Here is a 27122-nt window from a genome sequence, read left to right on the forward strand (position 1 = left end):
AGAGAACTTTCTCTAGCTAATATCAACATGGGAGCCGCATAATCAATTAAGGACCTAACATAGGCTATGTACATCATTCTCACGATTCTCACATTAGCACCATAGTTGGGATTGTAGCCAGCAACAGCTTTGAGAGCATTTAGCCTAGCTTTACATTTCTTGTTTAGTTGTGGTATAGTGGATTTGTTAAAGGGTACATCTACACCAAGATATCTGTAAGTTTTAACGTAGCTAATGATTTCACCCTGCAAATAGATGGGTGGGGGATGTCGTTTGCTTGCTAATATCTTTGTTTTAGAGGAAGATATTATGAGGCCTAGTCGATTACAAATTGCTTGAACTTCATTAAGAATGGTATTCATCTTCTTATGCCCTGTTGTATGGATCATGATATCATCAGCATAGCTTATAGCTATATGTTTAGGTGAGGCAGGTAGAGCATTTAGGAGAGCATTAATCAGAATATTAAATAGCATGGGACTAAGAACTCCTCCCTGCGGTGTACCTAAAGACATTTCTTTAGAATCTCTTCTGAAGCCTTGGTAAAGGACAGAGGATACTCTATTTGACAGGTATCCTATTATCCAGCAGAGTAAGCTACCACCAATATTCATTTTGGCTAGTTCATGTAGTATAACGGTTCTGTTCGCAATATCAAATGCAGATTTTAGATCAAGAAAAGTGGTAAAACTAGTAGAGGTGTGTGCAGTGAGAAAGGCGGAAATACAGTTCTGCACACTTTTACCTTTCATGAACCCATAGAGGTAGGGGGAAAGTTGATGTCTGATTCTGTAGTACAGTCTGTTAAGCATCATTCTTTCAAAAGTTTTACAAAGACAACTAGTTAAGGAGATCGGCCTAAATGTATCAGGCTGTTGGGGCTTAGGGATAGGCACAATGAGACTATTGGTCCAGGAAGTAGGAAGAACGCCCTCAATGTAACTGAGATTATACAGTGCCAACAATGGGTTATCAGGCACGTGCCTGAGAGTTCTGAGAATATCATAGGTTATACCATCCTCTTCTTGTCTTACGAATTTACTAACATTTTTCACTAAGGTGTTTGAGGAGGTAGATCATGGTAACGAATATGATATTGTGTGTATGGACTTCAGTAAGGCTTTCGATAGAGTTTTACATCAGAGGCTATTGAGGAAACTTAAGGCACATGGTATAGGAGGAAATTTTTTTTCTTGGGTAGAGGCATGGCTGACAAATAGGCAGCAGAGAGTTTGCATAAATGGGGAGAAATCAGAATGGGGGCACGTCACAAGCGGTGTTCCACAGGGGTCAGTGTTGGGCCCGTTGTTGTTCGCAATTTACATAAACGACATAGATGAGAGAATAAATAGCGACATAAGCAAATTTGCTGATAACACCAAAATATGACTCACGAAATCGTAATGACACGATTGCAAACAAACCATACCACGGGCGGGGATAGAACCCGCGATCAGAGAGTCTCAAAACTCCAGACCATCGCGTTAGCCACTGGACCAGCTAGTCACAATAAGATTCGTCCAACTAGGTATATTTCTACACCATAGGAAGGTTAGCATAGGCACTACTGTGACCACAAATGCAAGTTGGTGTAGAAATATACCTAGTTGGACGAATCTTATTGTGGCTAGCTGGTCCAGTGGCTAATGAGACGGTCTGGAGTTTTGAGACTCTCTGATCGCGGGTTCTATCCCCGCCCGTGGTATGGTTTGTTTTTTTAACACCAAAATAGGCCGTCCAATTCATTGTAATGGGGACACTAGAGCACTCCAGGATGATTTGAATAGACTGATGCAATGGTCGAAGAAGTGGCAAATCCAGTTTAATATAGACAAATGCAAAGTTGTAAATGTTGGACAGGAAAATAACCATGCGACATATAAACTAAATAATGTAGAACTTAATACTACTGATTGCAAAAAGGATTTAGGAGTTCTAGTTACCTGGAGTTTACCTGGAGAGAGTTCCGGGGGTCAACGCCTCCGCGGCCCAGTCTGTGACCAGGCCTCCTGGTTGATCATAGCCTGATCAACCAGGCTGTTACTGCTGGCTGCACGCAATCCAACGTACGAGACACAGCAGTAATCTAAAACCAAGACAACAGTGCATTAGTGTTCGCAATAGAACTAACATAATTCTTGGCTTCATATCTAGAAGTATAAATAATAGAAGTCCTCAGGTTGTTCTTCAACTCTATATATCCTTAGTTAGGCCTCATTTAGACTATGCTGCTCAGTTCTGGTTTCCGTATTACAGAATGGATATAAATGCTCTGGAAAACGTACAAAGGAGGATGACAAAGATGATCCCATGTATCAGAAATCTTCCCTATGAGGATATACTGAGGGCCTTGAATCTGCACTCTCTCGAAAGGCGTAGAATTAGGGGGGATATGATCGAGGTGTATAAATGGAAAACAAGAATAAATAAAGGGGATGTAAATAGCGTGCTGAAAATTTCCAACCAAGACAGGACTCGCAGCAATGGTTTCAAGATGGAAAAATTCAGATTCAGGAAGGATATAGGAAAGCACTGGTTTGGTAATAGAGTTGTGGATGAGCGGAACAAACTCCCGAGTACAGTTATTGAGACTAAAACGTTGTGTAATTTTAAAAATAGGTTAGATAAATACATGAGTGGGTGTGAGTTAGACCTGACTAGCTTGTGCTGCTGGGTCTGGTGCCGTGCTCCTTCCTTGGGTGGAGGTGACTAGACTGGGTGGGTCATTGGGCTAATCCGGGGGGTCGCATGGACCTGCTCCGCATGTAAGTGATGAATGGTTTGAAAAACCGACAAGTTGAAAATTGAGACACTTATGCAACATATGGGAATCTTCATTCAGGAAACGTTTCGCCTTGGCAGACGATGCACCATCCCCCCAATGAAAAGCAGGGGTGTCACTAGCACGTTAAGAGACCATACAATAAGTGTCAGGGGCCCGAGACTGTTCAACTGCCTCCCAGCACACATAAGGGGGATTACCAACAGACCCCTGGCAGTCTTCAAGCTGGCACTGGACAAGCACCTAAAGTCAGTTCCTGATCAGCCGGGCTGTGGCTCGTACGTTGGTTTGCGTGCAGCCAGCAGCAACAGCCTGGTTGATCAGGCTCTGATCCACCAGGAGGCCTGGTCACAGACCGGGCCGCGGGGGCGTTGACCCCCGGAACTCTCTCCAGGTAAACTCCAGGTAAACAACCTTTGGACGAAGTCTTACTTCAACTAGTGGATGGTACCACTATGACCCCGCCTCCTGCTTCGCTTCACCTCTCTAGAGTATATAAGCCATGTCCACGGCCCTATGCCGTACATTCTACAAGATTGATGGACTGAACACATCGACTCCAGGCTGAGGGACTGATTACCTCAAACTCCTCCTCTCCTTACTCATTTCTACTTTGTATTGGACTGATGAAGCCACTGTGTGGCGAAACGTTTCCTGAATAAAGATTCCCATATGTTGCATAAGTGTCTCAATCTTCAACATGGGTCAGTAAGCCTGCTGCAGTGTTCCTTCTTTTTTATGTTCTTATGACTACGTGCAGCCAGCAGTAACAGCCTGGTTGATCAGGCCCTGAGCCACCGGGAGTTCTGATCGTGGACCGGGCCACGGGGGCGTTGATCCCCGAAATACCCTCCAGGTAGACTCCATGTAACCCAAATGATCATTTTCTACAGGAAAATTAATACTTAACATGAAATAGTCATGTGTTCTGTATGCTCATTAGTTTTATTTATTTTTGTTATATTAAAGGTATCCAAGAGTCGTTCTCTGATGCTCAAATAACCTACATTGGTAATATAATGGAAGAGTGAGACACATCACAAGGTGAGATAAGTGGTGATGATGGCGCTATGACAAACTTGTGTTGTGCACTTTTCAGAGATCTGTGCACACATTTACTAACACAAACTTATTATAAATCATATCACGTTACACTTACTGTTAGAATTACAATACAACTTTTAAAGAAACCCATCCTAACAAACGCGAGATAAATAACATTACTGTGTGTGGTGGCAACGACGGGGAAAGGGACAACCTTCCAGCAGCGAGGGACCATACAGGGTATATACGCATGTGTATATCTCACTGTATATACATTGAGTTATTCTTTTAATCAGTTTTATGGGATTACAGTATTCGTAATGTTGTTTTACAGGGAAACTGCATCCTTATTAACCCAGGTGGGGCCAGTAGGCTTCAAACCTAACAAAGTAACAAGTTATTGCGGGAGAGGCAATGTTCATGTTGCCTCTCCGGCCGTCACTACAACTACAACTGTCTCAGTCACTCAGCTGCCACCCTACATGTAGGATGTCTATCAGCAGTGGGGATAGTGATGAAGGCAAGTCTTCAGAGAATGGCGCTATCTTTTTCAAGACTGGAGTTCAGAACCAGTCTGAAGAGAACAGGGTAAGTTTGATTAAAAGTACAGTTTTCGGGGTATTTCATTTCATTTTCTGTATTAGTGATTTTTGTATGGCTTTAAGTTTAGCTATATAACCAACATAATGCTGGACATGGTTAAATATACCTGATAAGAGACTAGCAGAATGAAGGAATTGTATTTTAGCTTTTTACTGAATAATTGATAACTATAGCCAGTCATTCTCTATGCGATAAAGATTAAAATTTAAAATGTTCACAAACTCTACATTATCATTTGTGTGGTAAGGCAGGTGCGTAATAATTGTTTAAACTCTTATAGTACAATGATTATTACGTGAGGTCATAGTGTGAATTAATAAAGGCCGTTTAATGGGTGGTGTTAAAACTACCTAGCGAAAATTCTCCGTGAAACTTCCATTCTATGTGATTGAACATAGTATGGAAACCGTAGTGTAATGGATGTTATGCAAATAAAGCCCCAGTGAAAATCATAAATCAGGATAGCCACGTAAGTGTATGGATCGCAAAATAAGCTAACCAACTAACTAATAGTGATTGTAGTGGATGGCTGTAACGTGGTTGTTTAAATATAACAAATAACTCTTACTTCTGAAGGTTAGGTTAGGTAATGTTTGTCAGACAACAGGATACGTTTCCAGACGCAGGTCTTAGTCATACGACCCGCAAATGGAGCTTTTGGTCCTCTGATAGTTCAGCCATCAAAACTTTGGAGCCCGGTCCCTGGACCCATTGTAATCTGTAAATACCTTTGTAACTTGTCATGATTGTGACTAGACCTACCTGGAGTTCATTACCTTTGTAAATTGTGAGTTCATTACCTTTTTAAATTGTGAATTCATTACCTCTGTAACTTGCTCAGCTATCAAAACTTTGAGGCCCAGTCCCTGGACCCATTATGTACCTCTGTAATCTTTTGACTACCGCCCACAGGATGGGTATGGGGTGCATAATAAACATATTAAACATGATAGAGGCCTTCCGCTGCCTTTCCCGTCCACCCTTCAAAAATTAAGGTTATAATTATAACTATTTTGCCTATTAAATGACTAATGATTTGTATTTCCCACCCCACAAGGTGGCTATTTGGGACCCCCTCGTTCCTCGAATCGGTTCCGATTGTCTCCCATTCCATGGACACTTTGACCCCCAAGGGTTTAGCTCTTCTCCATGAATGTAAAACGTGGTACGGAGACAGTGTTCCCTACATATAGCAGGTCAGAATGTGAAACAATGTCAATCTGATTCCATTAAGGAAAATAGAAATATTCAAAGGTTGTATAATACACGGGGAGTAAGACTGTTGAATTAATTTGTACAGTACATTGACTCTGAAGACGCTAATAACTATAGTAATTTGTGTGGGAACAGCTTTTGTTGTTGAGCTGGTTAATGTGGCTGCAGTACTGGTTATGTTGAGAAGAAGAGGTTATGATGGCTGGAGGTTGTGGTGGTAGGAGGGCGACTGTAAGTGGTGGAGATTGTATTAGTGGGGTGGAGATTGTAAGTGGTGGATTTTGTGTTGGAGGGAGGTGGTTGTTGTGGTGGGAGGGAAACTATTATTGTGGTATGCCTGGAGGGGGTTTCGGGGATCAACGCCCCCGCGGCCCGGTCCGTGATCAGCCCTCGCGGTGGAGCTAGGCCTGATCAACCAGGCTGGCCGCACGTAAACCGGCGTACTAGTCAGTCCGGCTGGTCAGGTACTGACTTGAGGTGCTTATCCAGCTCCTTGAAGACAGCTAGGACTCTCTTGGTAATTCTCCTTATGTATGCTGGGAGGTAGTTGAACAGTCTTGGGCCCCTGACACTTGTGTTCTCTCTTGGCGTATTCATAGCGCCCCTGCTTGTCATTTGGGTGAGGATGTTTCCCTACCTGCCAAGTCTTCCTTTCGTAGGTAATGATTTCAATGTGTATATTTGGGACTAGTCCCGAAAAGATTTTCGTAGTGTACATTATAGTGCTTCTTTCTCACCTGTGTTCTAAGGAGTACAGGTCGAGGGATTTCAACCGTTCCCAGTATTTTAGGTGTTTTATTGTACTTATACGTGCAGTGAAAGTTCTCTATTTTCCAGGTGTGCAATATCGCCGGCCTTGAAAGGGGCCGTTAGTAGTCATTGTAGTGATAGGGAAGTTGTGGTAGGCGGGGGTTGCTACTGGTGGAGAAAACGGTGTTGTTGTATCCCAAATTTGCTCCTGGAGAAACATAAAGCATCTTTAGTACTCTAGTACTCTAAACTCTACCGAAGGGAACCACCCCAATAGTTGTTCCCTGCGTAAGGTAGGGAGAAGATTTCAGAGAAAGTCAGCACAGCTGGTCATTTTGCTGGGGGATAAGATTTTTTTCGGATTTTTAACTCTGAGGGTGTTAGTCATTCAATATAACACAAGCTCAGTGCATCGTAGTGAGGACTTATTTTGCATTTAGGTCCTTTAATCTTGTCCCCCAGGTTGCTACCCACAACAGTCTACTAACACCCAAATGACTACCTACTGTTAGGTAAACAGGGGCAGCCAGTGTGAGGAAACATGCCCAGTGTTTCCACCCGTGCTGGGGATCGAACCACGGATGCTGTGTGGGCTTGGTGTATTATCAACTGAGCCACAGGTACCATAAGGTTTGAACTTGATCGTTTTCTGGTCCCTAGTTTTAATCCAATACGTGTTTTCTTGAGCTTTCACCAATCTTATAAAAATGTGTAGGTCTGCAGAGGGTCAGCTTCCCCTCTCCCCCTCCCTCAGGATACTCTGCCAGTCACCGTCCCTCTGGTGATTACAAGGTGCTGGCTCCTGCTACAGCCAGAATCAAATCCCGGAAGGGATGTGCTAGGGGAGCCATGGCACCCCTTTTCCTGGGCCACAGACTTTTTTTGAAAAAAAAAAATGCATACTCTTTAATTATTACTATTATATATTGACATTCAAAATCCATGAATTAGGAAACCACAGCTCCGGCGGCTGATCACCCCCCCCCCTCCCCCATCTCTTCCGTCAGTACAGGCAAGGATGGCCTCATCCACCCTGGGCAACTCCTGGATCCTTCCCCTGTGTGACTAAATTGGCAGTACTCTTCCCACGGAGGCTCACTGATTCTGGCCCTGTTAAAAAAAAAAAAAAGTTGTGAAGGAAAACTTATGCACACTGAAGTTTTTGAGGGCAGTTACCCCAGTGGTGGCGCCCAGCCTTAAAAGTACTTAGTTTGCGGCTTCATGACCACATAGATAATTGCAAACGTGAATAAACCTGTAAATTGCTTAAATGACTTGCTAGTGGAAGGCCAGTATTTTTTTTTTATTGGGCTGCCTTTGGATGTTACTCATTATAAGCAGGATGCCATCGACCGGGAATTCCATAAAGGTTGTAAATCACATTCGTGACTGCATCACACAGCCCAGTAACAAAATATTAACCCTCAAGTGCTAACTGGTAGAGGCTATGGACCTATCCCAAGACTTCGTAATAGCTTTTAGATTGCTAAGGGCAATCTGTACAGACATGTACTCTATTATTCATCTAGATGGGACAGCGGGGAACTGGTCTAGCACCAACGTATGTACTTGAATTTTAAATAGTATACTTGAGTAGGTTATTTATGTTAACTTTAATAAAAAAAAAAAAGTTTTTAATATATGAAAGAGAGACTGCTCTGAAGCTCCGTTTCGTGTAGAAAATTATAAAATATAATTTTCTTGTGTATGTGATCTAGATAGTTTTGTACCGGTAATGATTACTCAAGTTTAAACAGTTTGTAGTAGCCATCTGTAAGGTATGGAGCAACTAAGAGTACTTCCATAACCTGTCATTTACCATCTCACAACTACTTCGCAAGCTTATAAAATGTATTAATCTTAATTCTTCTTTCTAGTTCCTCTGAAGCTCTGTAAAGGCACGAAATCGAAGTTTTTTTAATGGTGTTTTTGCAGTCATCCTCGTTAAGTGGCAGTAATACCAACGTGAGTAAGTTATACAGGGTTCCACAAGACTCATTTTGCCGCCTTCCTACACTAGGAACAGCCAAAGCAGTAGAGGGGACTGCTCGTCTGAAACCAAGCAAGGCATTCCTTACCCTCTGTCAGTCCTTGAAGGTTCCACTCCTGGCACTACCTTCCAAAAGTACCTTAGTTTAAGCTTTGCAATAGCAGGTAACTAAAATGTTTTCTGTAGACGAGAATCTAGTGCACGTCACGTAACCACCTGTGTTCAGAGGCTACTTCCTGACTTGTGTAGTTGACTATAAATAACTCCATAACCCCCTTAAGTTTATTTAGTCAGTAATACCAAGCTCAAATATTGGGTATTATAAATAACTTTTAACCAACATTGTAAAGTGTTAAAAAATTCATGTCTGCATAAACAGTAACTTACAATTGCAGCGCGATAATTAAACTTGGCTAGTTCATTACTACTAATTTGCTTAGCTGTGGAAACATTTTTAAAGGGGTGGACCGGTAAGCCAGCGGAAGGCCTCGGTCAGATGACCAAAAGCTCCAAAGGCGGGTCATCTGACTAAGACCCGCGTCAGGAAACACTTGTCCTGTTTCCTGACGAACCTTACCTAACCTAACTTGTGGAAACATTAAGACTAGAGTCCTTGGACCCATTGTGTATTACTTGGACTACTACCCACATGGGCATGGGCTGCACAATAAAGCTGTTTAACTAAGTGGCTGTTGAGTACAGTATACCTGGTGTTTCGGGGGGCTAACCCCCGCGGCCCGGTCCATGACCAGGCCTGGCGGTGGATCAGGACCTTATCAAACAGGCTGTAACTGCTGGTTGCACGCAAACCGACGTACGAACCACAGCCCGGCTGATCAGGCACTGATATTAGGTGCCTAGTCAGCTCCCTCTTGAAGACAGCTAGGAGTCTATTGGTAATCCCTATAATGTATGCTGGGAGGCATTTTAACTGTCAGTCCACATCTTCGGCATTTTAGCTGAAGTTTATGTAGGTATCTCGTGGAAATTGTTTGTTGTTGACAATTTAGAAGTATATTTTAACTGATAAGAATTATTTTTAACTTGAGATAACTCTTGTATTTGATCGTACTAGGTTTTTCCTAAGCTTTTCTGTGGTTGGTTTTATGTAGTTTCATACTGACTTTTTATTGCCAAGAACGCATTGATTTCAAAAGGCGAAGTGGTCTTCATATGTCAAATTTGTTCATCCGTGTACTGAAGAATATCAGTTATTGTGGACTTTGTCTGGGTTGGTATGCATTATCTAAGGCAATCAGTGATCTGGGTGCCTGAGGTGCTCGTTATCTAAGGTTATCTCTATTTTCAAGGTTAAGCAGCGACTCTTGTGGAGTCGGTAAGCGGTTCCCACGGATAACATGGCATGTACTAGTGTTGCATGTTCACCTGACTATCGACTTAGTGGTAGTTAGTTTAATATCTTTATTAAGCATCACATACCCATCATGTGGACGGTAGTCACAAGATGACACACACACAATCGGTCCAGAGACTGGGCTTCAAAGTTCAGATAGCTAAAAAAGCTACAGGCTTAGTGATAGCGCCTATAATTCACAACTAAAGAACCCTGGTTGGTGTGCCGTAGCTCGATCGTTGGCGCACTCGGCTCACACTGGGGTCCGGGGGGATCTATCGCCGGTACGGCCGGAAACATTAGGACGTGTCCTTTATGTATCTGCTGTCCATTGTTCACCCATTGGTAAAATGGGTGCCTGGGCGTTAGAAGACTGGTGTGGGTCGCATCCTGGGGCATAACTGACTTAATTTGCCCCAAAATGCTCAGCATAACAAGCGGCTTCTATATAGTAGTACGTCATTAATGTCAGCTTGGCCTGTATACGTTGTACATGTACTTGTAGAAATAAAGATTATTAATTATTATTATTTGGGTAATGTGGAGATTCAGATCGTGATTTCCTTATCCTTATTACTAGTGTTCGTCTAGCAGGAACATGTAGGAACTTAGGTGTTAGCAGACTCGAGTGGGTCGCATCTTGGGGAAACCAAATGATCCCAGTGGAAATAAGGCACACTGATCAACTTTCCTTAATTATCCTGGGTTACTAGCCCTCCGGGATGACAAAATACTCCATCGGTGGCACGCTGGGCGATGTTCAATAGATTCACCTCTATATACATATATGACCAGTCCTTAACACTATATTCCATATTTTATTAACCCTTTAATATATATTTTTTTGCAAAATTTATATTGATGCTGACATGGCTTGTGGGGTATATATTTTGTTGTACTTTTATTAAGAAGCTTATCTAATATGAAAGTCATTTGTGTAAGTTCCTAGTCCTTGTAATCTAGCGAGTCGAAATATTTTGAAAAAAAAAACCTACTCATTGGGGTTTGGTGCTCAATTTGTAGAAGTTTTGTGCGTCTTCCTCAACGATGGATACATTATGATAAAACAGAAATATTTTGAGAAACACATCACGGATGAACTGTTAAATTAATACAATTAACGAAATTCTAATATGTACCAGTGTAAATATTTCTAAATTAACCCGAGTGATGACCTCTATACTTGGTACAAGGTCAACTTGAATATATGATGTTTGTGACCCTTGACGCTGGACTATTTTACCATGCTGGTGGTTTGTGACCCCTTGACCCTGGCGCGCCGGGTCACCATCTGGAAAAGACCCGCGCTGGGACAATACCAGCGAACCTACTACTTGACGCTGGACACCCCGGGGTGAGTCGGTGCATCCTCGACGACCGTCTTGTTTTCACTGGCGTCCTTTAATCTTATCCCCCAAGATGCGACTCAGAGCAATCAACTGACACTCACGTGCCTTCTTACTGTTAGGTAAACAGGAACATCAGGTATAAGAAAACATGTCCAACGTTTCCACCCGTGCCGGGGATTGAACCATGGACACTTGGTGTGAGAGGCGAGAGCGTTGCCATCCGAGCCACGAGACGCCACCTAAATGTCGGATATTTCCCATTTCGTAAAATTTCATGATGTACTGCCTATGATTTGGACAATATTGAATGTTTCGTTCTGGCACTATACCTGGAAAGGGTTTCGAGGGTCAACGCCCCCGCGGCTCGATCTGAGACCAGGCCTCGTGGTGGATCAGGGTCTGATCAACCAGGTTGTTACTGCTGGCCGCATGTAAACTGAGTACAAACCACAGCCCGGTTGGTCAGGTTTGGTCAGGTACTGACTTTAGGTGCCTGTCTAGTGCCTTCTTGAAGACAGCCAGGGATCTATTGGTAATCCCCCTTATGTATGATGGGAGGCAGTTGAACAGTCTTGGGCCCCGGGCGCTTATTGTGTTCTCTGTGTACTCGTGGCGCCCCTGCTTTTCATTGGGGGAATGTTGCATCTCCTACCGAGTCTTTTGCTTTCACAGGGAGTGATTTTCGTGTGCAAGTTTGGTACTAATCCCTCTAGGATTTTCCAAGTGTATATTATCATGCATCTCACTCACCTGCGCTCCAGGGGATACAGATCAAGGGCCTTCAACCGTTCCCAGTAATTTAGGTGCCTTAACGTACCGTGAAAGTTCTTTGTACACTCTCCAGGTCAGCAATTTCGCCTGCCTTGAAGGGGGCAGTTAGTGTACAGCAGTATTCCAGCCTAGAGAGAACAAGCGATTTGAAGAGAATTATCATGGGCTTGGCGTCCCTAGTTTTGAAGGTTATTATCCATCCTATTATTTTCCTAGCAGATGCGGTAGATACATTGTTGTGGTCTTTGAAGTCGAGATCCTCTGACATTATTACTTCCAGGTCCTTCACATTACTTTTTTGCTCTATTGTATGGTTAGAATTTGTCATTATCATGGCAATCCTGGTGTCATCCGCAAAGGAAGACACGGAGCTATGGCTTACATTTGTCAGTCAGATATGAGGAATAGAATGGGAGTGAGTACTGTCTTGTGGAACAGAGCTTTTCACCGTAGCTGCCTCAGACTTTACTGTTTACTATTACTGTGTTCTGTTTGTTAGAAAGTTGTAGATCCATCTACCAACTTTTTCTGTTATTCCTTTATCACGCATTTTGTGTGCTATTACATTATGTTCACACTTGTCGAAAACTTTTGCAAAGTCTGTGTATACATCTGTATTTTGTTTATCCTCTACAGCATCCAGGACCTTGATATAGTACCTAGGACAAGCAGTAGCGACCTGCTTGAAACCCGTTACCCTGGGCTGTGTAACTGATGGGTATCTAGGTGGTTGGCGATCTTGCTTCTTAGAACCCTTTCAAAGATTTTTATGATATGGTAGAATTACCAACAAAATGTTAGGTAAATGGACACAAATGTAGCTAATGCGACGTTGTATTGTCAATGTTTCGCTCTCCAGGAACTTTGCTATAATAAAATGTCAAATTAGTTGCATCTGTGTCCATTTACCAAACATACCTTAAAGCCTCATTCTTCAGGCTGCCGCTATCACAATAAGAGTATATATGCACATCTTCTATCCCCATCCTCTGTGACTATAAAGCCAATCGTGTAGGTGAAACGTTCAGTAAAAAATCTCGTGAGGTGCAGCTCTCAGGAAGCCTCAGTGTTTACTCTCACTGAAGGACGTCTGCCTACCACATGCTTTACCCCTCCCCCTCCCTTTTTTTTTACACAGTTGAATATACAGGCTAAGAGTTGTTACTTCATTCCCCTTTCTTAGATCAACCTATCCTTCAGTATTTTTAGAAAATTCACGCTCCAAATTGAAATGCGCCTAGACGTAAGCCACCCAATTTTCTCGTTTAGTTATTGTCTGGTAATATGGAAATGTATAGCAGGTTAATATACGATAACCAAACCTAACAAAGAATAACAAATATTAAAATGGAAGGGGAGGGGGTTGCTATTTCTAGAGCGCAAAATTGCACGAAAGCTATTTTTGAGAAACGGACTTCCCCAGTTGGTAAAAAGTTAAGGTTTGCTACTACCTGCCATTCACCTCAGGATACCAGCTACGAGAGTAGACATACCTTGGTACGTACTTAATGTTAGGTGAGCAGGGGCAACAGGTGTGGAAAATTGTATTTATCTGAATGTATCATTATGTATATAACAGTAAATGAACAAAGATAATTATTATTTATCAGTTAGACAAATAGGAATTTGGGACACCCAGGTCGCAAAAAGTCCCTCTTCGATACCTACCACTGTCATATCCACAAGTTGCTCTGGACCCATTAATTATAAATGAAATATGTATCACCAGGAATTCTGGTAAATATATAAATTTGTGGACTGTATATTAAAATTAAAAAAGGATTATATATACACACATTTACATAACAGAAGGAAAATATCTTAATATCAATCGCCAATTTGACTGGAGATTAATGTGTCATGTACAGGACTCCCCTTTTTGCCAACATTTATGAAAAATTTACTGGCCTGAATTTAAACATAAATTAGACAGCTTATCTGAGGTTCCTGGAGTTGTCCTGTCCTGTCGCCTGATACTCAAATTATGCAGGAATGCACATCCAACAATTTCGGCTCCTATTTGAGAGGTGTCAGCCCAATTTTAACCTCTAGAGCACGAAAAATTCTTCCGATTTCACTAACTTTCTGTTGACCAGTTCAGACAGCAATGGCGAGTGTTTTCTGCGCAGGCGCAGCTTCCCATTTTTTATGACAAATTTTATTAAATACAGTATGGCCATCTATTTACATATAACTACTGTATTTCTGGAAAATATATACAGCATTTTCAACAACAGGTGTAGGGAAACTGGCTTGCCTTGCGTGGTTGTTCAAATACTACAATAATTTCACACTGAAGTAAATATCCTGGATTTAGGATAATGAAGACTGGTGGATGGCTGTATGAAGGTCACCTCGAGTACCGTGCCTACACAATCTAGACTGATATATAGTAGATACTTGACCGAGTTACGTCAATGCTCAAAATTCCAGTTTTAATTTAGGACATGTACACGTGTTTACATGTACACATTTTGTATTCACCTGTACGTATTTGTATACCCATGAGCGTGTACATATACTGCCTGTATACATAATGTAAATACTCGTTCGGGGCAGTATATACACGTGTGTGAATAACCATGCAGGTAGCAGGCCCAGCGCTGTGACAGTGGTCCATGCAGGTAGCAGGCCCAGCGCTGTGACAGTGGTCCATGCAGGTAGCAGGCCCAGCGCTGTGACAGTGGTCCATGCAGGTAGCAGGCCCAGCGCTGTGACAGTGGTCCATGCAGGTAGCAGGCCCAGCGCTGTGACAGTGGTCCATGCAGGTAGTAGGCCCAGCGCTGTGACAGTGGTCCATGCAGTTAGTAGGCCCAGCTCTGTGACAGTGGTCCATGCAGGTAGCAGGCCCAGTGCTGTGACAGTGGTCCATGCAGGTAGCAGGCCCAGCGCTGTGACAGTGGTCCATGCAGGTAGTAGGCCCAGCGCTGTGACAGTGGTCCATGCAGGTAGCAGGCCCAGCGCTGTGACAGTGGTCCATGCAGGTAGCAGGCCCAGCGCTGTGACAGTGGTCCATGCAGGTAGCAGGCCCAGCGCTGTGACAGTGGTCCATGCAGGTAGCAGGCCCAGCGCTGTGACAGTGGTCCATGCAGGTAGTAGGCCCAGCGCTGTGACAGTGGTCCATGCAGGTAGCAGGCCCAGCGCTTTGACAGTGGTCCATGCAGGTAGTAGGCCCAGCGCTGTGACAGTGGTCCATGCAGGTAGCAGGCCCAGCGCTGTGACAGTGGTCCATGCAGGTAGTAGGCCCAGCGCTGTGACAGTGGTCCATGCAGGTAGTAGGCCCAGCGCTGTGACAGTGGTCCATGCAGGTAGCAGGCCCAGCGCTGTGACAGTGGTCCATGCAGGTAGTAGGCCCAGTGCTGTGACAGTGGTCCATGCAGGTAGTAGGCCCAGTGCTGTGACAGTGGTCCATGCAGGTAGCAGGCCCAGCGCTGTGACAGTGGTCCATGCAGGTAGTAGGCCCAGCGCTGTGACAGTGGTCCATGCAGGTAGTAGGCCCAGCGCTGTGACAGTGGTCCATGCAGGTAGCAGGCCCAGCGCTGTGACAGTGGTCCATGCAGGTAGTAGGCCCAGCGCTGTGACAGTGGTCCATGCAGGTAGTAGGCCCAGCGCTGTGACAGTGGTCCATGCAGGTAGCAGGCCCAGCGCTGTGACAGTGGTCCATGCAGGTAGGCCCAGCGCTGTGACAGTGGTCCATGCAGGTAGCAGGCCCAGCGCTGTGACAGTGGTCCATGCAGGTAGCAGGCCCAGCGCTGTGACAGTGGTCCATGCAGGTAGCAGGCCCAGCGCTGTGACAGTGGTCCATGCAGGTAGCAGGCCCAGCGCTGTGACAGTGGTCCATGCAGGTAGGCCCAGCGCTGTGACAGTGGTCCATGCAGGTAGCAGGCCCAGCGCTGTGACAGTGGTCCATGCAGGTAGCAGGCCCAGTGTAGACAGCCTGTACTGTCTGCACAGACAGCCCATGCTGTCTGCCAGCTTAGTTCATATTTCGCGCCACTCAAGTGCTGCCACCTATAGGCCTTGCCACTTCAGTATGCCCAGACTTGCCTCGCTCTCACTCACACAGCGGCCTGGCTTCAACACACAAGTACTCTCATCTCTCTCTCGCGGGCATGGCCCTGCCCGGGCCATGGGCACAAACACACAAGCCTGTGTAACCCACCACTACTTAACAATAAACTAAGAAGCCTCCGAAGAAGTATATCATTTAACTACCCGCTCTACGGCTACCAAACAAGCCCTTTATATTGGTACCAGCGGTGGTCGCAGCGTTGTGTTTACCCTGGAGAGAGGAAGGAGAGGTATGAAGTCACCTTCACTTCATCACCCTACATAAGAAGCATCCGTCTCTCAACGAGTTATTCTGATGTCGTGTCTGCACGTTTGAGCATCCAGACACAGGTACAAGCAGGATCCAGCCGAAATTTATCGAAATTCTACGAGAATTGTAAGTGGCGTCCCAGTGACCCCACGCTGTTTCTCAAGTCACGTGTTCAGCGTCACTTGTATGTTGCTGTTGTTGTTCAGCTCAGCACAGCTGTTTCAGCGAGCCAGAGGTGAGTTTTGTGGTGATTTCTGCGTCCAGTGTGCGTTTCGCCGTGTTTTGGGTTTGAGAGGAGGAAGTTGCCAGATCCTCCCTCGCCGTACACTCACCCACGCTCCTCGCCACCACACTACCATACACCACCACGCCATCTCTCCCTCTGCTGTGTTTTCTGCTGTTTTTCGTATGAATTCATTGCCAGTGCTGTGTATCCGAGTGCCCGAGGCCACTCGAAGCTACGTGGATTACGACGTCACGTGGGTGTGGCCGATGTCACGTAGACCTACAAAGCCACGTGAGTTACCAGATATCCCAGGCCACATGCTGTGGTCTGCTGCCCGCATCACATCGACGCCACCCACGATGCTGCCCGACTTCATGACGTCACGATGTCTGCTGACGTCACCTCACGATGTCTGCTGACGTACCTCGAGATGTCTGCTGACGTCACCTCACGATGTCTGCACCTCGAGATGTCTGCTGACGTCACCTCACGATGTCTGCTGACGTCACCTCACGATGTCTGCCTGACGTCACCTCGAGATGCTGACGTCACACGATGTCTGCTGACGTCACGATGTCTGCTGACGTCACCTCACGATGTCTGCCTGACGTCACCTCGAGATGTCTGTTGACGTCACTGCTGCTGACGTCACCTTGCGACATCACGCCTGACATCACATGATGTCACATCGAGTGTTCTAGTAATTATTTCAGTATTGTCGAGAAGATTGAGAGAAAATATATGTCGTGTGTTAATTAATTCCTCTCAGTCAGTGTTCTCACATTTTAGTATGTCTTAGTCAGTTTTATGCGCAGAAAAGCATCTTTTGCTAGTTAAGCCATGTTGTACCGTATGTACAGCGGTGTGTTTGTAAGTTTTCCGTGTGTCCAGTGAGGTCTGTGGTCAGACCCTTGAGTTGTACCACTAAGTCACCCGTGACCAGTGTGTTTGACAGCTGATTTCTCAGCCCTGAGCGTATGAGCCCCCTTGTACAGAAAGCTTTTATGCTCGTCGCTCGTGATGTTCTGTAGAATCGTACCTGCTACGATTCCCATCGAGATTTGTTTCACTTCACCTCCAGACCTTCAGAGTGCAGTTATATGTAGAGAAACAAGTCTGGGGACGCTTAGACTAACCTCTGCTATAACTCCACCTGTCGAGAGATGATACTCGTCAAGCCGCAGCCAGGCCTGTCGGCAGGCGCTGTGTCAGCCTCGTGTCACAAGCTTCAGTGAGCAGCCTGCACAAAGAAGATGTCACTTTGACTGCTAGCTCTCTCACTGCAGTCTGGTGTATGATGTTACGACTCCCAGATGTTTCGCCCAGTCGTCTCTGCCACGACTCGCTCCACAACTCGCTCCACGATCGCCGGCAGTGACAGCCCAGCGACAGTACCAGTCGAGAAGTGTCCTCCTGAGTCGCTTGCCAGAAGTCCTGCCCAGTTGCCGAGTTTTGTCGACGCCTCACTCGAGGGCACCAGCATGTCGTGCCCCAGGTTGAGTGAAAACCTGCAGCGACTCCTACGATGTCTGCTTCACCGTTCCAGAGGAGACCGTACCCTGTTACGTCACAGCTCAGCCGCAGCGATGTCTCCCGTGTTGCAGTACCTGTCCAGACGCAGGAAGGCGTGCAGTGATGCCCTTCGACGCTCACTGCCTATGACCACGATGTTTAGCACACCCCACATGTTTTTTCTTCCCTCCCTGTAGGAAGTTTTTTTTTCCATGTCCATATGTATATATATGTTTTTATTTTGTGTTCTGTGCCCTGTTCCTACGAGAGAGAGACCGAGTTTCTTTTACTACCAGTATTGTCGCGTCGGGACGACGCGCGGTAGGTGGCCGAGCGTATGTAGACAGCCTGTACTGTCTGCACAGACAGCCCATGCTGTCTGCCAGCTTAGTTCATATTTCGCGCCACTCAAGTGCTGCCACCTATAGGCCTTGCCACTTCAGTATGCCCAGACTTGCCTCGCTCTCACTCACACAGCGGCCTGGCTTCAACACACAAGTACTCTCATCTCTCTCTCGCGGGCATGGCCCTGCCCGGGCCATGGGCACAAACACACAAGCCTGTGTAACCCACCACTACTTAACAATAAACTAAGAAGCCTCCGAAGAAGTATATCATTTAACTACCCGCTCTACAGCTACCAAACAACCCCTTTATACCAGCGCTGTGACAGTGGTCCATGCAGGTAGCAGGCCCAGCGCTGTGACAGTGGTCCATGCAGGTAGCAGGCCCAGCGCTGTGACAGTGGTCCATGCAGGTAGCAGGCCCAGCGCTGTGACAGTGGTCCATGCAGGTAGCAGGCCCACGCTGTGACAGTGGTCCATGCAGGTAGCAGGACCAGCGCTGTGACAGTGGTCCATGCAAGTAGCAGGACCAGCGCTGTGACACTGGTCCATGCAAGTAGCAGGACCAGCGCTGTGACACTGGTCCATGCAAGTAGCAGGACCAGCGCTGGGACACGGTGGTCCATGCAGGTAGCAGGACCAGCGCTGGGACACGGTGGTCCATGCAATTAGGACCAGCGCTGGGACACGGTGGTCCATGCAATTAGTAGGACCAGCGCTGGGACACTGTGGTCCATGCAGGTAGCAGGGCCAGCGCTGGGACACTGTGGTCCATGCAGGTAGCAGGGCCAGCGCTGGGACACTGTGGTCCATGCAGGTAGCAGGGCCAGCGCTGGGACACTGTGGTCCATGCAGGTAGCAGGGCCAGCGCTGGGACACTGTGGTCCATGCAGGTAGCAGGGCCAGCGCTGGGACACTGTGGTCCATGCAGGTAGCAGGGCCAGCGCTGTGACACTGTGGTCCATGCAGGTAGCAGGACCAGCGCTGGGACACGGTGGTCCATGCAGGTAGCAGGACCAGCGCTGGGACACGGTGGTCCATGCAGGTAGCAGGACCAGCGCTGGGACACGGTGGTCCATGCAGGTAGCAGGACCAGCGCTGGGACACGGTGGTCCATGCAGGTAGCAGGACCAGCGCTGGGACACGGTGGTCCATGCAGGTAGCAGGACCAGCGCTGGGACACGGTGGTCCATGCAGGTAGCAGGACCAGCGCTGGGACACGGTGGTCCATGCAGGTAGCAGGACCAGCGCTGGGACACGGTGGTCCATGCAGGTAGGAGGACCAGCGCTGGGACACGGTGGTCCATGCAGGTAGCAGGACCAGCGCTGGTACACTGTGGTCCATGCAGGTAGCAGGACCAGCGCTGGTACACTGTGGTCCATGCAGGTAGCAGGACCAGCGCTGGGACACTGTGGTCCATGCAGGTAGCAGGACCAGCGCTGGGACACTGTGGTCCATGCAGGTAGCAGGACCAGCGCTGGGACACTGTGGTCCATGCAGGTAGCAGGACCAGCGCTGGGACACGGTGGTCCATGCAGGTAGCAGGACCAGCGCTGGGACACTGTGGTCCATGCAGTTAGCAGGACCAGCGCTGGGACACTGTGGTCCATGCAGGTAGCAGGACCAGCGCTGGGACACTGTGGTCCATGCAGGTAGCAGGACCAGCGCTGGGACACTGTGGTCCATGCAGGTAGCAGGACCAGCGCTGGGACACGGTGGTCCATGCAGGTAGCAGGACCAGCGCTGGGAACACTGTGGTCCATGCAGGTAGCAGGACCAGCGCTGGGACACTGTGGTCCATGCAGGTAGCAGGACCAGCGCTGGGACACTGGTCCATGCAGGTAGCAGGACCAGCGCTGGCACACTGTGGTCCATGCAGGTAGCAGGACCAGCGCTGGGACACTGTGGTCCATGTAGGTAGCAGGACCAGCGCTGGGACACTGTGGTCCATGCAGGTAGCAGGACCAGCGCTGGGACACTGTGGTCCATGCAGGTAGCAGGACCAGCGCTGGGACACTGTGGTCCATGCAGGTAGCAGGACCAGCGCTGGGACACTGTGGTCCATGCAGGTAGCAGGACCAGCGCTGGGACACTGTGGTCCATGCAGGTAGCAGGACCAGCGCTGGGACACTGTGGTCCATGCAGGTAGCAGGACCAGCGCTGGGACACTGTGGTCCATGCAGGTAGCAGGACCAGCGCTGGGACACTGTGGTCCATGCAGGTAGCAGGACCAGCGCTGGGACACTGTGGTCCATGCAGGTAGCAGGACCAGCGCTGGGACACTGTGGTCCATGCAGGTAGCAGGACCAGCGCTGGGACACTGTGGTCCATGCAGGTAGCAGGACCAGCGCTGGGACACTGTGGTCCATGCAGGTAGCAGGACCAGCGCTGGGACACTGTGGTCCATGCAGGTAGCAGGACCAGCGCTGGGACACTGTGGTCCATGCAGGTAGCAGGACCAGCGCTGGGACACTGTGGTCCATGCAGGTAGCAGGACCAGCGCTGGGACACTGTGGTCCATGCAGGTAGCAGGACCAGCGCTGGGACACTGTGGTCCATGCAGGTAGCAGGACCAGCGCTGGGACACTGTGGTCCATGCAGGTAGCAGGACCAGCGCTGGGACACTGTGGTCCATGCAGGTAGCAGGACCAGCGCTGGGACACTGTGGTCCATGCAGGTAGCAGGACCAGCGCTGGGACACTGTGGTCCATGCAGGTAGCAGGACCAGCGCTGGGACACTGTGGTCCATGCAGGTAGCAGGACCAGCGCTGGGACACTGTGGTCCATGCAGGTAGCAGGACCAGCGCTGGGACACTGTGGTCCATGCAGGTAGCAGGACCAGCGCTGGGACACTGTGGTCCATGCAGGTAGCAGGACCAGCGCTGGGACACTGTGGTCCATGCAGGTAGCAGGACCAGCGCTGGGACACTGTGGTCCATGCAGGTAGCAGGACCAGCGCTGGGACACTGTGGTCCATGCAGGTAGCAGGACCAGCGCTGGGACACGGTGGTCCATGCAGGTAGCAGGACCAGCGCTGGGACACTGTGGTCCATGCAGGTAGCAGGACCAGCGCTGGGACACTGTGGTCCATGCAGGTAGCAGGACCAGCGCTGGCACACGGTGGTCCATGCAGGTAGCAGGACCAGCGCTGCCACACTGGTCCATGCAGGTAGCAGGACCAGCGCTGGCACACGGTGGTCCATGCAGGTAGCAGGACCAGCGCTGGCACACTGTGGTCCATGCAGGTAGCAGGACCAGCGCTGGCACACGGTGGTCCATGCAGGTAGCAGGACCAGCGCTGGCACACGGTGGTCCATGCAGGTAGCAGGACCAGCGCTGGGACACTGTGGTCCTTGCAGGTAGCAGGACCAGCGCTGGCACACTGTGGTCCATGCAGGTAGCAGGACCAGCGCTGGCACACGGTGGTCCATGCAGGTAGCAGGACCAGCGCTGGCACACGGTGGTCCATGCAGGTAGGAGGACCAGCGCTGGCACACTGTGGTCCATGCAGGTAGCAGGACCAGCGCTGGCACACGGTGGTCCATGCAGGTAGCAGGACCAGCGCTGGCACACGGTGGTCCATGCAGGTAGCAGGACCAGCGCTGGCACACGGTGGTCCATGCAGGTAGCAGGACCAGCGCTGGCACACTGTGGTCCATGCAGGTAGCAGGACCAGCGCTGGCACACGGTGGTCCATGCAGGTAGCAGGACCAGCGCTGGCACACTGGTCCATGCAGGTAGCAGGACCAGCGCTGGCACACGGTGGTCCATGCAGGTAGCAGGACCAGCGCTGGCACACTGTGGTCCATGCAGGTAGCAGGACCAGCGCTGGCACACGGTGGTCCATGCAGGTAGCAGGACCAGCGCTGGCACACTGGTCCATGCAGGTAGCAGGACCAGCGCTGGCACACTGTGGTCCATGCAGGTAGCAGGACCAGCGCTGGCACACTGTGGTCCATGCAGGTAGCAGGACCAGCGCTGGCACACTGGTCCATGCAGGTAGCAGGACCAGCGCTGGCACACGGTGGTCCATGCAGGTAGCAGGACCAGCGCTGGGACACGGTGGTCCATGCAGGTAGCAGGACCAGCGCTGGCACACGGTGGTCCATGCAGGTAGCAGGACCAGCGCTGGCACACGGTGGTCCATGCAGGTAGCAGGACCAGCGCTGGCACACGGTGGTCCATGCAGGTAGCAGGACCAGCGCTGGGACACTGTGGTCCATGCAGGTAGCAGGACCAGCGCTGGGACACTGTGGTCCATGCAGGTAGCAGGACCGGCGCTGGCACACTGGTCCATGCAGGTAGCAGGACGAGCGCTGGCACACTGTGGTCCATGCAGGTAGCAGGACCAGCGCTGCCACACTGGTCCATGCAGGTAGCAGGACCAGCGCTGGCACACGGTGGTCCATGCAGGTAGCAGGACCAGCGCTGGCACACGGTGGTCCATGCAGGTAGCAGGACCAGCGCTGGCACACGGTGGTCCATGCAGGTAGCAGGACCAGCGCTGGCACACGGTGGTCCATGCAGGTAGCAGGACCAGCGCTGGCACACTGGTCCATGCAGGTAGCAGGACCAGCGCTGGCACACTGTGGTCCATGCAGGTAGCAGGACCAGCGCTGGCACACTGGTCCATGCAGGTAGCAGGACCAGCGCTGGCACACTGGTCCATGCAGGTAGCAGGACCAGCGCTGGGACACGGTGGTCCATGCAGGTAGCAGGACCAGCGCTGGCACACGGTGGTCCATGCAGGTAGCAGGACCAGCGCTGGCACACTGGTCCATGCAGGTAGCAGGACCAGCGCTGGCACACGGTGGTCCATGCAGGTAGCAGGACCAGCGCTGGCACACTGGTCCATGCAGGTAGCAGGACCAGCGCTGGCACACTGGTCCATGCAGGTAGCAGGACCAGCGCTGGCACACTGGTCCATGCAGGTAGCAGGACCAGCGCTGGGACACGGTGGTCCATGCAGGTAGCAGGACCAGCGCTGGGACACGGTGGTCCATGCAGGTAGCAGGACCAGCGCTGGCACACTGGTCCATGCAGGTAGCAGGACCAGCGCTGGCACACTGGTCCATGCAGGTAGCAGGACCAGCGCTGGGACACGGTGGTCCATGCAGGTAGCAGGACCAGCGCTGGCACACGGTGGTCCATGCAGGTAACAGGACCAGCGCTGGCACACTGGTCCATGCAGGTAGCAGGACCAGCGCTGGGACACTGTGGTCCATGCAGGTAGCAGGACCAGCGCTGGGACACTGTGGTCCATGCAGGTAGCAGGACCAGCGCTGGCACACTGGTCCATGCAGGTAGCAGGACCAGCGCTGGGACACGGTGGTCCATGCAGGTAGCAGGACCAGCGCTGGGACACGGTGGTCCATGCAGGTAGCAGGACCAGCGCTGGCACACTGTGGTCCATGCAGGTAGCAGGACCAGCGCTGGGACACTGTGGTCCATGCAGGTAGCAGGACCAGCGCTTGGACAGTGGTCCATGCAGGTAGCAGGACCAGCGCTGGCACACGGTGGTCCATGCAGGTAGCAGGCCCAGCGCTGTGACAGTGGTCCATGCAGGTAGCAGGACCAGCGCTGTGACATTGGTCCATGCAGGTAGTAGGCCCAGCGCTGTGACAGTGGTCCATGCAGGTAGCAGGCCCAGCGCTGTGACAGTGGTCCATGCAGGTAGTAGGCCCAGCGCTGTGACAGTGGTCCATGCAGGTAGCAGGCCCAGCGCTGTGACAGTGGTCCATGCAGGTAGTAGGCCCAGCGCTGTGACAGTGGTCCATGCAGGTAGCAGGCCCAGCGCTGTGACAGTGGTCCATGCAGGTAGTAGGCCCAGCGCTGTGACAGTGGTCCATGCAGGTAGTAGGCCCAGCGCTGTGACAGTGGTCCATGCAGGTAGCAGGCCCAGCGCTGTGACAGTGGTCCATGCAGGTAGCAGGCCCAGCGCTGTGACAGTGGTCCATGCAGGTAGCAGGCCCAGCGTTGTGACAGTGGTCCATGCAGGTAGCAGGCCCAGCGCTGTGACAGTGGTCCATGCAGGTAGCAGGCCCAGCGCTGTGACAGTGGTCCATGCAGGTAGCAGGCCCAGCGCTGTGACAGTGGTCCATGCAGGTAGCAGGCCCAGCGCTGTGACAGTGGTCCATGCAGGTAGCAGGCCCAGCGCTGTGACAGTGGTCCATGCAGGTAGCAGGCCCAGCGCTGTGACAGTGGTCCATGCAAGTAGCAGGACCAGCGCTGTGACACTGGTCCATGCAAGTAGCAGGACCAGCGCTGTGACACTGGTCCATGCAAGTAGCAGGACCAGCGCTGGGACACGGTGGTCCATGCAAGTAGCAGGACCAGCGCTGGGACACGGTGGTCCATGCAGGTAGCAGGACCAGCGCTGGGACACGGTGGTCCATGCAGGTAGCAGGACCAGCGCTGGGACACGGTGGTCCATGCAATTAGTAGGACCAGCGCTGGGACACGGTGGTCCATGCAATTAGTAGGACCAGCGCTGGGACACGGTGGTCCATGCAATTAGTAGGACCAGCGCTGGGACACGGTGGTCCATGCAGGTAGCAGGGCCAGCGCTGGGACACTGTGGTCCATGCAGGTAGCAGGGCCAGCGCTGGGACACTGTGGTCCATGCAGGTAGCAGGGCCAGCGCTGGGACACTGTGGTCCATGCAGGTAGCAGGGCCAGCGCTGGGACACTGTGGTCCATGCAGGTAGCAGGACCAGCGCTGGGACACTGTGGTCCATGCAGGTAGCAGGACCAGCGCTGGCACACGGTGGTCCATGCAGGTAGCAGGACCAGCGCTGGCACACGGTGGTCCATGCAGGTAGCAGGACCAGCGCTGGCACACTGGTCCATGCAGGTAGCAGGACCAGCGCTGGCACACGGTGGTCCATGCAGGTAGCAGGACCAGCGCTGGCACACGGTGGTCCATGCAGGTAGCAGGACCAGCGCTGGCACACGGTGGTCCATGCAGGTAGCAGGACCAGCGCTGGCACACTGGTCCATGCAGGTAGCAGGACCAGCGCTGGCACACGGTGGTCCATGCAGGTAGCAGGACCAGCGCTGGCACACGGTGGTCCATGCAGGTAGCAGGACCAGCGCTGGCACACGGTGTTCCATGCAGGTAGCAGGACCAGCGCTGGCACACGGTGGTCCATGCAGGTAGCAGGACCAGCGCTGGCACACGGTGGTCCATGCAGGTAGCAGGACCAGCGCTGGCACACGGTGGTCCATGCAGGTAGCAGGACCAGCGCTGGCACACGGTGGTCCATGCAGGTAGCAGGACCAGCGCTGGCACACGGTGGTCCATGCAGGTAGCAGGACCAGCGCTGGCACACTGTGGTCCATGCAGGTAGCAGGACCAGCGCTGGCACACGGTGGTCCATGCAGGTAGCAGGACCAGCGCTGGCACACTGGTCCATGCAGGTAGCAGGACCAGCGCTGGCACACGGTGGTCCATGCAGGTAGCAGGACCAGCGCTGGCACACTGTGGTCCATGCAGGTAGCAGGACCAGCGCTGGCACACGGTGGTCCATGCAGGTAGCAGGACCAGCGCTGGCACACGGTGGTCCATGCAGGTAGCAGGACCAGCGCTGGCACACGGTGGTCCATGCAGGTAGCAGGACCAGCGCTGGCACACGGTGGTCCATGCAGGTAGCAGGACCAGCGCTGGCACACGGTGGTCCATGCAGGTAGCAGGACCAGCGCTGGCACACTGTGGTCCATGCAGGTAGCAGGACCAGCGCTGGCACACGGTGGTCCATGCAGGTAGCAGGACCAGCGCTGGCACACTGGTCCATGCAGGTAGCAGGACCAGCGCTGGCACACTGGTCCATGCAGGTAGCAGGACCAGCGCTGGGACACTGTGGTCCATGCAGGTAGCAGGACCAGCGCTGGGACACTGTGGTCCATGCAGGTAGCAGGACCAGCGCTGGCACACTGTGGTCCATGCAGGTAGCAGGACCAGCGCTGGCACACTGTGGTCCATGCAGGTAGCAGGACCAGCGCTGGCACACTGTGGTCCATGCAGGTAGCAGGACCAGCGCTGGCACACGGTGGTCCATGCAGGTAGCAGGACCAGCGCTGGGACACTGTGGTCCATGCAGGTAGCAGGACCAGCGCTGGCACACTGTGGTCCATGCAGGTAGCAGGACCAGCGCTGGCACACTGTGGTCCATGCAGGTAGCAGGACCAGCGCTGGCACACTGTGGTCCATGCAGGTAGCAGGACCAGCGCTGGCACACTGGTCCATGCAGGTAGCAGGACCAGCGCTGGGACACGGTGGTCCATGCAGGTAGCAGGACCAGCGCTGGCACACTGGTCCATGCAGGTAGCAGGACCAGCGCTGGCACACGGTGGTCCATGCAGGTAGCAGGACCAGCGCTGGGACACTGTGGTCCATGCAGGTAGCAGGACCAGCGCTGGCACACTGGTCCATGCAGGTAGCAGGACCAGCGCTGGCACACGGTGGTCCATGCAGGTAGCAGGACCAGCGCTGGCACACGGTGGTCCATGCAGGTAGCAGGACCAGCGCTGGCACACTGGTGGTCCATGCAGGTAGCAGGACCAGCGCTGGCACACGGTGGTCCATGCAGGTAGCAGGACCAGCGCTGGCACACTGTGGTCCATGCAGGTAGCAGGACCAGCGCTGTGACAGTGGTCCATGCAGGTAGCAGGCCCAGCGCTGGCACACTGTGGTCCATGCAGGTAGCAGGACCAGCGCTGGCACACTGGTCCATGCAGGTAGCAGGACCAGCGCTGGCACACTGTGGTCCATGCAGGTAGCAGGACCAGCGCTGGCACACGGTGGTCCATGCAGGTAGCAGGACCAGCGCTGGCACACGGTGGTCCATGCAGGTAGCAGGAC

General features: G+C 51.0%; 1 protein-coding gene across 1 annotated transcript in view; it reads left to right on the plus strand.

Annotated features, from left to right (window-relative positions):
• Positions 1-4257: 4257 nt before the first annotated feature.
• mdy (diacylglycerol O-acyltransferase) overlaps positions 4258-27122 on the plus strand; it is a 139199-nt gene continuing 116334 nt past the window's right edge. Inside the window, exon 1 of the mRNA XM_053790278.1 lies at positions 4258-4414. Within this exon, the coding sequence (XP_053646253.1) occupies positions 4316-4414 (99 nt within the window). The 5' untranslated portion in view covers positions 4258-4315. The remainder of the gene's footprint in view (positions 4415-27122) is intronic.

This window comes from Cherax quadricarinatus, chromosome 63, assembly GCF_038502225.1.
Source record: "Cherax quadricarinatus isolate ZL_2023a chromosome 63, ASM3850222v1, whole genome shotgun sequence".
In the NCBI taxonomy this organism is placed as follows: Eukaryota; Metazoa; Arthropoda; class Malacostraca; order Decapoda; family Parastacidae; genus Cherax; species Cherax quadricarinatus.